Consider the following 12,958-nt stretch of genomic DNA (forward strand, 5'->3'; position numbering starts at 1 on the left):
TTGGAAGACCACAGTCACGTCTCTGCTTTCATTGTGGCAAAGTTCTGATAATCAGGTCTGAACACAGAAACTGTTTTCAAAGTGTGGAGAGCACAATGACAACTTTGCACTCTAAATCTAAATCACACACACACACACACACACACACACACACACACACACACACACTCTGCCACCCCCTTCTCTCTCACACACAAGGAGCACAATCCCAAGGGTCACAGCAGAGATAATCTGTCTCATTCCAGCTATAGCACCCAGGAGACTTCAAAGGGAAAGATACAAAGCCGTGACTTAAACACTCACACCAGGTCGACACTCTTTCCTCCTCAACTATTAATGCTTCCATATAAGCTAGTAATAACTTAGTAATAAATTGTTTATTTTTTGTAAGGATTAATTAAGTTCAACATCGTGGCTCGAGAGAAAGGCGTTCCTAAAGTGTACGATGATTTACGAGACAACTGGAAAGCAGCATAAGCTGCTGAAAATAAATGGCAGCCTGTAATTTATTTTTCCAACGTATATAAAAAAGATTTTCATTTTAAAAATATGAGTATGCCATTTTATATATAAAAAAGAATGAAAGTGCATTCTGCTCCCTGCCTGTGACTGCAACAAAAAAGTAATTTTTCTTCTTTGCTGCTAGTTACAATAGCAGTTCTGGACTGATACCACTTCATCAAGTACGCCCACGAGGAGATGTATAGAGCAGTGTTTCCCAAACTTTTTTTTCTGGAGACCCACTTTTTAAAAATGACAGACCATCGCGACCCATTTCACCAGATCTTACATGCAACCTGCATGCAACCACCAATATTGTTTTAGGCCACAGGTTCTCAAACATTTCTTGGGGATAATCTTGCATGCTACGCAGGCGTCGTCACTCTTCAGCATAGTAAGCTGTTCCTGTATTTCTAAAGAGAGATGTTGTAGGCTACGTTGCGTTGCAGACAAATGGATCCATAGCTTTAAAGAGTGTATCTACAATCGAAACTATCTACAGCCTATGACGCAAATTGAATTGCAATGTCCGGTATACGGATGTCTGCTTTAGTTGACTAGATTTGAATCGGTCAAGTTGAAGAGCTGGTGTCCGTTAACCCTTAGAACCCTAAGCTGTTTTTAGGGCATTTTCACTACCTTCATTCATAAGGATTTATTCTGGTCATTGTAAGTGCCACACACACATATTATATATTGTTTTTTTCAGCAGAGTCTAGGCTATTGTCTGTTTTATTTCATGTATTAGTAATAACATTGATTTTATTTTGATTTTTAAAGAATTAAAATACAAAAAGCATATTATAAAAATTCTTATATTTTGACATGTATCTCACCACAGGAAGCTCATAGCTCTACATGCATTTCATGTGTGTGTAGGGCAGACTGTCCTGAATCAGGCAATATAATTGCCATGTTGGAGGGATACTCTGGGGCTGAGCAATTTACAGAAATATGTGGTGTGTGATTTACGGAAATAAATGCCATTTTTTATTTAGTGATGAAAAATGACCTTTCTGTGCTCCATATCTGTGACACGAACTGATCTGACCTGACTTGACCCGAGTTTGCGTGTTAGCCTGTGTGTGGCTATGGTGTGTAGGCACTCATAATGATTCTCAACTTATTACTGCATTGCCATGAAGAAAGTAAAGGCAAAAAGGTGTTTCTTTGTTGAACAAATTGGGATGCAATGTGAGCCTTGAATTGGATGCCATGCAGGAATTTGCTAGGATCTCAAAACCGGATTATGAACATGCTTTGCCATAGAGAAACACACGATAGCGTTGGATTATGCTTTGCCACAAAAACAGACAAAAACGTGGGGTAAGTCCAGCTATATGAAGTTATTATTTTGCTGTCACTTTGTCTGTTTTATAACCCAGAATGATGTACTTGGTATCAAATGATAGCTCTGTGTCTCCTCTCTCATCTGACATGCGTGGCATATCTATCCGATCACGGGTCCGCGAGTAATTCAAACGAGAGTAATTAGTGTGCAGCATTGTCTTGCGTACATGACGTTATTATTTTGCAGTCATATTGTCTGTTTTTATAAGCCAGAAGGATCGATATACATGGTACCAATGGATAGCCCTGTGTCTCCTCTTTCATCTGATATGCTTGCCATATCTATGCGATCACGGGTTCGCGAGTAATTCACACGAGAGTAATGGGAGCGCAGGTGAATGCAGAGAAGTATAGACTGTTAATATGATGCAATTTGATTTAATTTCATGATTTTTTTAACTTTTCATACTTGATCGTACAGACAAGTGTGTAGTCTCGTTGGAAAGCCCCACTTCTGCTCTGTCACGCAATAAAGGTTTCATCTCGCTGCGATGAACGGTTCCGGAGCAATGTAACAGAGAAGAAAGGGTGTGTTTTTTGACGCACTTTGCGTCAATTGGGTTCTAAGGGTTAATGTTCGTGCAAATAGGCTGATTCATGTCCCTTGCATTTTGCAACTGCGAGGTTCATGGCAAGCGCCCCAAAGAAATGTTTAATTTTGCGAGTGAGATGTCCACGCTGTCCCCTCTGCGACGCGTTCGCCCCCCCCCCCCCAATTTCAGAGCTATTATAAATGCAAAATTGCATTTTGAGATCCGTGACTGTGGTAAACAAACTATATCCTAATAGAAAACTGATAGCTTTCCTGGCTAAATTGTATAAGTTAGGCCTATTACACAACATAAATTGTGCTGGCGACCCAAATAAAATCTCCTGCGACCCACCCGTGGGTCGCGACCCAGTCTTTGGGAAACACTGGTATAGAGGGTAGTGATGCTTTGGAAAACCTGAATGCTTATATCAATATATTCGTTTTAAAATGTCCTGAGTTTTAAAAAAAAAAAAAGTGTTGATATTTGGTGTCAGCATATTGATAATGTATTGCAAGACGAAATATTGTGATGTCGCATCTTGATTTTAGGGTAAATTAATAATTTCTGATGAATACAATCTCAGTAATAGAAATGCACGTTCTCTTTTTAACCTGAAGAAACATCCTGCCCCGTCAAAGACTATATCTGCACCCAGGGAAAAGGTTAACTCATCACAATGGCGCCAAAACCAGCGTGTCCAGCATCAGTGTCCAGTCAGGAGCCGAGCGGCCCACAAGGCTAAGGGAGTGCACGCGGGACAAATCAAAAGGAGCGCGTTTTATTCTCATCAGTGTTCAGCCATCAGACCCGGGGTGTGTCGTGGATAAATGATGAGCGAGGGCTTTCCGCTGGCCCGGGAGGAGGAGGAGGAGGAGAAGGACGAGGAGGAGGCGCACGGTGCTCTACTCTGCACGCCGCTTCCCAGGGAACAGGGAACAGGGCCGGGGAGGGGAGGGGAGGGGAGGGGAGGGGAGGGGAGGGGAAATTAATAATTATCATCATGGCTAACACCAGTGGGGAGCAATTCATCATAGAGCCCTTTCCACCGCTATCATGTTGGAGCAGCGTGTGGTGCAGCCTGATACAATTATGCTGCCTGGGCTGCAGGAGAGGGCAGGCTAATGCGCTTTTGATGGGGTTTATTCACGCGTGGACGGCGTCACACTCGGACACACCAAACCCCCTTTCCAACAACCAACAACCACCCCGCCCCCTTTCGGACTCTCTCTCTCTCTGGTTACTGACTGGTAAGCCACACCACACCACGACGCCTAACTAGCTCCCTATCCTATCCTGCGGTTGCCTTCCTGCGCCGTGCAGGCGTTCCGCCGCAGTGGAAGAGGACAAGCACCTTTTAATTATGAGGGAATGCTGGACGTTGCGCGTTTGCCACACACACACACACACACACACACACACAGACACACACACACAGACAGACACACACACACAGACACACACACAGACACACACACTGTAACATAGCTGCACAGAGTGACTGATGAAAACCGCTAGACTGCTTAACTCAAAGCATTAAAATATGTCCTTGACTTTTTAAAGAGAGTATTCAGTCTTTCTGAACGGGTCTGAATCTGAAATCTATCAAATGCAACCGGCACTAAAAATAAATCAGCCGTTTGCTTCACTCATTTATTTCATCTGCAACAGTAAATAATTGGCTTTAACTAGTCATTTGCATGTGTGCACTAGACCTACGCTTGCATAACCCATCTCTTTAATGCAAATGCAAGCATGTACTGCATAAGTATGTTTGAGAGAGCGAAGACATAAGAGATCGGAGAAGAACCTTCTAGAAAAGAACATTACCAAGGCCTTTCCCCCCCTGTCCTGGACAAGTGTGTGTTTATAGGGCAAGTGTGTGTTCGTGGCGCAAGCGGGAGAGGAGGCTTATTTGTCTTCCCTCGCCGGAGCGCGAGAGCGAAGGGTTGCGCTGTTCATTTAATGCAAGGTTAGGCAGCCTGATGTGATGAATGGACTGTCGTGGGGAGAATAAAAGCATGCGCTCAATCACAGGACCGACAGTGTTTTCACTCATTTCTGGCCTCAATAAGCCCCGTGCAAGATGCCGCAAGCACGGCGCACAATCCCGCCTGCCGCTCTTATCTGGCGAATATCCCGTAGTACACACCAAGCACATCCTGACAGCGTTCCTTACCCATTTCCAAAAATAGCATGCAGGTGATGTGTATTTACAGGAGGTGAGTGCAGACAAAGACAGCGAGAGAGAAAAAAACACTTTCTATTACAGAATAGACAGAAAAATGAGGGGGTGTTTACAAACGCCATTAAATCCAGGACAAGTCCTGGAAGGGAAGGGAGATAATAACATGGTATTGATTAATCTATAAAACCGATACGTCACACAGCAGTCCCACAACAGACACCACAGACTCCAAGTGAAATAGGACACAAAAGAAAGATTACCCTCAGACTTCTGAGAGGTTGACGTTCTATGGCCACTCTTGCTCGCAAACTCACACACAAACACCCCTGAGCTTTTGTCACTGTCAAACCAACAATTAAAAACACACAACACACACACACACACACACACACACCCTAAAACAGTGGTTCTCAACCTTTTTTCAGTGATGTACCCCCTGTGAAATATTTTTTCAGCCAAGTACCCCCTAAACAGCGCAAAGCATTTTTAGTTCAGAAAAAAATACTTAAAACAGAGCACTGTGACATCAGTGTCTAATTTATTAAACTTTGGAAACATGCCTCCATCCATAAACTTCAACCTCGACTCCATCGTTTGAGTTTTGACAGTGATGGCGGGTGGCATGTGACAGGTTGGGCCGAACCACCCTGGTATGGGGGGGACTCTAGGTTTTTAAGATAATAAAATTGAATAGCCTATACTGAAATATAAAATTTATTTTATGAACTTATATTTTCCTGAAATATTTATTAAATAATTGTTTTTAAAGTATTTTTGCATGGATTCTACTTTTTAAATCTATGTATATTTTAACCCTACGCTGTTTTTAGGGCATTTTCACTACCTTTATTCATAAGGATTTATTCTGGTCATTGTAAGTGCCACACACACATATTATATATTGTTCTTTTCAGCAGAGTCTAGACTATCCAGATCATTTCATGTTCTAGCATTGATTTTATTTTGATTTTTAAAGAATTAAAATATAAAAAGCGTATTATACAAATTATTATATTTTGACATGTATCTCACCACAGCAAGCTCATAGCTCTACATGCATTTCATGTGTGTGTAGGGCAGACTGTCCTGAATCTGGCAATATCATTGCCATGGTGGAGGAATTCTCTGGGGCTGAGCAATTTACAGACATATGTGGTGTGTGCCTTACAGAAATAAATGCCATTTTATTTATTTAGTGATTTAATGACCTTTCTGCGCTCCATATCTGTGATACAAACTGATCTGACCTGACTTGACCTGAGTTTATGTGTTATAGCCTGTGTGTGCCTTTGGTGTCTGCACTCATGATTCTCTACAACTTTTTACTGCATTGCCATGAACAAAGTAAAGGCAAAAAAGGTGTTTCTTTGCCAAACAAATTGGGATGCAATATGAGCCATGAATTGGATGCCATGCAGGAATTTGGTAGAATCTCAAAACCGGATTATGAACATTCTTTGCCATAGAGAAACACACAATAGCGTTGGATTATAAACATGCTTTGCTACAAAAACAGACAAAAACGTGAGGTAAGTCGAGCTATATGAAGTAGCCTAATTATTTTGCGGTCACTTCGTCTGTTTTATAACCCAGAAGGATGTACTTGGTATCAAATGATAGCTCCGTGTCTCCTCTTTCATCTGGCATGCGTGGCATATCTATCCGATCACAGGTCCGCGAGTAATTCAAACGAGGGTGAGCAGCATTGGTTTTTGTACATGACGTTATTATTTTGTAATCACTTCGTCTGATTTCATAAGCCAGAAGGATCAACATACTTGCTATCAATGGATAGCCCTGTGTCTCCTCTTTCATCTGATATGCTTGCCATATCTATTCGATCACAGGCTCGCAAGTAATTCAATTGAGAGTAATGGGTGCGCGGGTGAAAGCAGAGAAGTAAAGACTGTAAATATGGTGCAATTTGATTTAATTTCATGAATTTTTTTTTTTTTATCCTTTAACGCAGCGGTCCCCAACCACCGGGCCACGGCCCGGTACCGGGCCGCAGGACATTCCTAACCGGGCCGTAGCCTACGACATGAGTTTTAAAAAAATGCATGCAAACTAAACTAAATTTAATTCGCAATAATGTCACGTTTTTACATGGCATAGGCCTATATGCAGTTGTTTGATTGCACGCATGTTTGCATTTTGCAAGGTCTATTTTCTTACGTCTGTCTGTCCCGCCTTAAACACTTTTACATATTGCCTTCAGCGCTGCGCAGCCTCAGGTCAGCTCACTTCACTTGATCAGTTCTTGGCGAACAAAAACAGCAACAAAAAACAAGCATCTTTAGCAGGTCACTGGCCAGAGTGTTTGAGTTGCGAGAGCCGCTGCAGAGATTTCTTACAGAAAAAAAGTCACCGTTAGCTGCACATTTTAGTGATGAGGACTGGGTGTCAAAACTCGCTTACCTGTGTGACATATTCGGGTTGCTTAATGACCTCAACCTGTCACTCCAGGGGAGAATGACGACTGTCTTTAAACTGGCAGATAAAGTCGCTGCATTTAAAGCCAAGCTTGATTTGTGGGGACGACGAGTGGACCAGATAAGTTCCAAACAGTATTGGGGGTTTTGGGAGAGACTGACGCAGGGCCCTTTCTCTCGCAGCTGGTGCGCGATCACCTTGTTGCGCTTTCAAATGAGTTTGATCGTTACTTCCCATCCTCCAAAGATCCACGGCAAACCAATGAGTGGGTCCGCAACCCATTTGTCAATATCCCGAATAGTCCTAACTTGTCAGCGCAGGAGGAAGAGCAGTTGATCGAAATTGCAAATGACGGTGGTCTTAAGAGTGTGTATAAGGAAACATCTCTGGCGGGTTTTTGGATCAAAACCAAAGCAGAATATCCCGAGATAGCCGTAAAAGCGCTGAAAACGTTTCCCACCACGTATCTATGCGAGGCCGGGTTTTCGGCAATGACTGCAACTAAGACCAAATTGCGCAATCGACTGGACATTTCAAACACACTGAGGGAGGGTGTCACTGTCTTCCATCACCCCCAGATGGAAGCTTCTTGTTGTAGGGAAACAAGCAGGGCTCCCACTGATTATATTCGTAATGCACGTTTAGTTCCCATGTTTTGTTCCCATATTTAGTTAAGCATGTTCACACTTATAGATGTAGCTTCAAGTTGTTCAATATTCATAGTTCATATTGTTCAATTTTCACTTCTTCAATGCATGCACAACACATATGGAACATGGAAACAAAAAAAAAAAATCTCACGTACCCCCTGGAGTGCCTTCACGTACCCCCAGGGGTACGCGTACCCCCATTTGAGAACCACTGCCCTAAAACACTGTCAAACCCACATCTAATATACACTGAACACACACAGTGAATAAAGAATGCAGTACGCAGTTCTGCAGGCCCTGATGCACTGAATCTCAACACAAACTCCAGAGTTTACTCCATCAGCTAATCAAAGCAAATGATTGGGCCCCATCCCCCCCAGATGCCTCAAGTTACCTTCACCGATGGGGAGACGGACCACCTATCAATCACCCAGGTGTCTTAGACACCTGACCCATCCCAGCCAATCAAGTGCTCCATCCATCTCCCCACCTCTAATTAATCTTCACACCTGACAACCGTGATTAGGTGAGGAGATAGAGGATTGGGTGGAAGTCTAGGAGTCTAGGTTCACAGAAATACTTCGGCTGGAGGGTTTGGGTTGCACCCCACTTTTCTTGTGGACTGCAAATTCTATAATTACCAGTGGGGAGGTAAATTACTGTTTTCCTCAGAACATTTTGCAGTGTGTGTGTGTGTGTGTGTGTGTGTGTGTGAAAAAATGGGCAGAGAGTGAAAGTGGAAGAAAAATAAAACATGAGAATTGATCCTACTCACTGTGCACTGCGTGGTTTTGGTCACCTTCAGGGTGAAGTCAGCCGTGAACTCCAGCTCAGAGAGGCACACTTTGTTACAGTCAATCGTCTACAAGAGATCAGAAATAATCAAACAATGTGATCCAAAATGCCCCGAGCCATGGCAGTCAGCGAGTTAAGCTCTGGTAGTTCAAATTTTGTTGTCAATACTATGTACCACATTATGGAAGAGAGCAGTTTCCATTTTTTCCTCAGTAGAATGTGGAATAGCCATTTGTGTTCAGAGGAGAAAAATCATTTAATCTTTCAAGCAAAGTTTCCCATGCAAGAAGGCAGTAATTTTACAGAATTCCGACCACCATTAAAAAAAGAATTTCATTGGATTGGAAGATAATGGATTAAAATGCGTCTCATTTTTCACTTTCCCACAGCAGTGATCGATTAGCGCATCCATTACTTTACACACCATAGGCCTATGCATTTCTTATGGTGGGCAGGCCACAGGCACAGACTCGTGATTTAAGGGACATTTAATGAAACTACACACACATAATGCAGGGGCTTAACTACATAAATTGATGACGACATTGAGCAGCAAAGTTGACACATAATATTATATATATATATATATATATATAAAATGTATAAACAAGGACATCATCCATATATGATCAAATAATACAGTCAATGTTATTGAAGACAGGAAATAAAGCTGAAAAATGAATGGCCATCCATCAGAACAAGTGTGTATGTTTGCCCCAATCTTGCTGTATTTCTAGTTGTGCTTTTGATGCGTTGAGGCCACAGGGCAGGCACTGGAGTAATGAAGTTTACTAAAGAGCAACTTAAACAAGGATTACACTCCTCCATCAATTCTCCTGTCACATCCTGCCCCTGGGGCGATCATCCTTTTCTCTTCACTTCTGCGCCCACTGTCTCTCACTCTGCCCTGGGCCTGCTATTTACTTCCCAATCATCTAATCCTTATTCACTGGGCTTTCTTCCTTCCTTTCCTCCCCTTTTTTTCTAAATCACACACACACACACAGACACAGACACACACACAGACACACACAGACACACACAGACACACACAGACAGACACACACACACAGAGTGAAAGCTAATCTGAATGAGTTATGCACTGCACTTCACTGCACCAACAGAGTTTATTTCTCAGTCTGTTAAACAGACATCAGCCAATTATTTAGTACTAGTTTCAAAACAAATTCTTCAAACTGAAATCCTGTTGTTTTGCACTTATTGAGTTCTGTGATGCGTTCCGTGATGCATGCCCACTCTTGAATATCCAGGTGATGCTTTTAGACCACATACCTGGATCACTGCAGGTTCTGAGATGAGCGTATCGGGGTTCAGCACCTCCACCACGGCTTCTGGGACCACCACCTTCTTCATGCAGCCCATCTGGAAGCCATACACATCGTCCCAGAATGCAATGCGGTCCTGATGTTTCTGTGTGTCGCCCACAGCAGCAAGACTGATGTTGCACAGATCTGGATAGACTACAGAGACATAAGGGATGGATAAGATGGTCTTGTCCTCACACACACAAGAGCAACACAGGTAGGCAAAACATCAAGACACTCTACTCATCTAGAGTAGGAAAGAGTGACCAAACAGCTAGAGTAGTTTCAAAGAGCAATCCCTTTCTGCACTGAGGCTGATCACAGGCAAAAGTGAGGAACACAACAAGCATTTATGTAAAACAGCTGACACAGCATGCAGCCAGAGGGAACATAGGAATGGGAGGTGGGAGGTCGGGATTTCATTCAGTCATCACTTTGACTGGAGCTAAAGAAAACCATGGCAACAAATAAATAGGTAGAGTACCAGTGCTTGAAATACAGTATGCTTACATGCACCACAGTTAGTCGAAATACCGTAATTTCCCAACTATTAGCCGCGGTTTATACATTGATTTTGCAAAATTTCTTCAGCTATGAGGTTAATCAACGGGGCAGCTAATATGGTATTAACAGAGCCCGTCTACGGAGAGTCTGGCCACTCCGTATTAAGTCCCATGTACCGAATTTTGGTTGCAGTTCCATCAGAGTTCCACTGGGGGCGATCGCCATGAGTGCAAAATGAATGGGAGTCAATGGAGCTAGACGGCTAAATTAGTCTCTTTCACCTGATTGTCGTTGACAAATCTCATATTTTATTGTAGTTTTTATAACTTCAACATGGGTTCAACAAAAGTTGAATAAACGAGTACTTATGTCCTTTTGATTTCTTACAGGTTGGGTCGTTGTTGCCCATAACACGCTAGCATTGTGCTAATGAATGACGTCATCGACACGTTTGAATGGCTTTTTAGAACAATTAAGTGACTTTAAAAAAATATAATACTTAACCAAGTGTATTTTCTTTGCCTCCCCTTTCGAATACAATATTCAAATTACTTGAAAAAAAATGATATCCCGAGAAAAGTGGATTTTGAGGGGTACAGCCAGAGACTTTCTAATGAGGAGACACAGCACTCAAAAAATCCTCCATAGAAATGCATGGGGTTAATTTGTAATGCCAATATGGCCGTTGCCTACACATATCCCACCCCATCCTCGGCAAAACGTCGACATACATTGAGCCAATCATGTGTTCTGAACTCGCCGCTGGAGCAAGATTGGTGTCGTGAAGCCTTGCGCACGCGCATTTCTGCCGAATAGGATGCCCGATGAGTGCCCAAAAAGCGTTGCAATATGGCCGCCAAGTGGAGGGACTTGCCTAAAAGGACTTTGATGCAGCTCCATAGACCTCCATTCATTCTGCACTCGTGGACGAGCACACTCATGTGGAACCACAGAAGGAACTGCAACCAGTTCAGAAACCGGACGTTTTCCGAGAGTGGCAGTTCTCCCCTTATTAGACATTCTCTGGTATTAATATGGTTTTGTTTTTTTAACTGACATTAAACACTGTTCAGTTAAAGCTTGGCAATTGGACTGACTACAGTCCATGTCCGAGTATACATGCACTGAAGGAGAATCGCTTTATTGACCGAAATACACATGACTCCGCTACACTAGATGCCAATTTGCCCCCTTTTCTGTCCACAAACACACACAAAAAAAAAACATTCCATATTAGCTTAATTGGCTTGCTAACTAGCAAACTTTGTATCCCCAGTGTACCATAATTAAACAGTTGACATTATTTGAAGCATTGTGGTATAAGGCTTAGGTAGTTAGCTTGCTAACCAAACTAAAAAAGCTGAGGACAGTGCCACTGTAGTGTCATCCAGAGGCTTCCATCGCATTATCTGGGTGTGTTGGTATGGCTAAAACAACTCAAAATTTGTCAGACTAACGTGTTTACATTTAAAAACTCTGGTTTTGGTCGGACTAACACAATTATTTGAGTGTCATGTAAACATACTGAGTAAAAGAAAAATACCACTCTGCACTCTCGAATGAAAATGAAGTGAAATTCAGTATAATTCAATCATCAATCTAAATCAATAAACAGGCACATTATATAACTTCATGTCCCAAAGATGAGATTTGCCTTTTACCAAATATCTGTTTCTTTTATGAGTGAAGCAGATGCTAGTTAGAAGCAAGGTTTAGACACTACATGGTTGATTTACAAGTCAAACTATGCAGTTTCATGTATTTTTGGCGACTGTAGAGCTCCCCCTAGAGTCGCAATATATTTCATTTATATGTTACTCTGCCATTGTAAATAGCCTACTTCTCTTGGCTTGTTCCCCCTGTACACAAGGATTAACAACAGGCAAAACCTCCAGAGCTATATCTACGGACATGGTAATGTTTTACGATTCTCGTAAGATTCTTCAGGTCTCCAGGTCGACTATTCTTGATGTTGCATGGCTGGTTCCCTCGTTAGCGACTCGCTACGGCTATGCTGTATGGCTATGCTAGGTGAGCGATTCACCTATTACAAGTTCATTTACCATCAAATAAAGTAAAGGTCATATTAAGGTGAAAACCTGCTCTTAAAGGTACACTCTGCAAGATTATGTACTGCTCTTAACTGCTCATTGTAATAATTTCAACAAAAAAAAACTAAGGATATTGCAGCGATCAAATGCTGAGCCATGGGAAAGTGTATTTTTTAATATGTATTTAAAACATAAAAAACTTTTTCTATTATTGTCCCTGAGAGCAGAAAACAAACCGAAGGTCCATTCTTGTGGGTGTTCAACACCTCATCCATTTGATATCCCCTCCATAATGGGGATATTTATCATTCAATAACAGAAGATGATGGCAACTTTGTCCTACTTTTACCTCTCTTTTCTTCGATTTCACATTTGCTCCCAGTAATCTGACAAAGACAAGAGTTATGGCAGTCAAGAAGACAGCCTCACAACAACTCCTCCTCCTTTATGGCGGAGAATCAAACGGTCATGAATACATTCATCAGCCATTAGACCCACTCTCCTGAATGCTTGCAGCCACCACCACTTCCTGCAGCGAGCTCCCCCCTCACCCTTTAATGATGGCAGGGTGTGCTAATGAGAAAGTCACACTAATGTTACTAGCATAAAGCCCTAAAACCTGCCAGCGGTC

The 12,958-nt window shown here is 42.3% G+C and overlaps 1 protein-coding gene across 1 annotated transcript in view; it reads right to left on the minus strand.

The window, feature by feature from the left end:
• prmt3 (protein arginine methyltransferase 3) overlaps positions 1-12,958 on the minus strand; it is a 51,000-nt gene that overhangs the window by 12,453 nt on the left and 25,589 nt on the right. The window contains exons 12-13 of the mRNA XM_076288090.1: positions 9,741-9,928; positions 8,428-8,514 (exon numbers count right to left, since the gene is read on the minus strand). Coding sequence (XP_076144205.1) covers positions 8,428-8,514; positions 9,741-9,928 — 275 coding nt within the window. The remainder of the gene's footprint in view (positions 1-8,427; positions 8,515-9,740; positions 9,929-12,958) is intronic.

The sequence above is a fragment of the Alosa pseudoharengus genome, unplaced genomic scaffold (assembly GCF_046254945.1).
Source record: "Alosa pseudoharengus isolate Yale_2024_CS ecotype anadromous, Long Island Sound unplaced genomic scaffold, YU_APseudo_1.1 YU_APseudo_1.1_scf_16, whole genome shotgun sequence".
NCBI lineage: Eukaryota > Metazoa > Chordata > Actinopteri > Clupeiformes > Clupeidae > Alosa > Alosa pseudoharengus.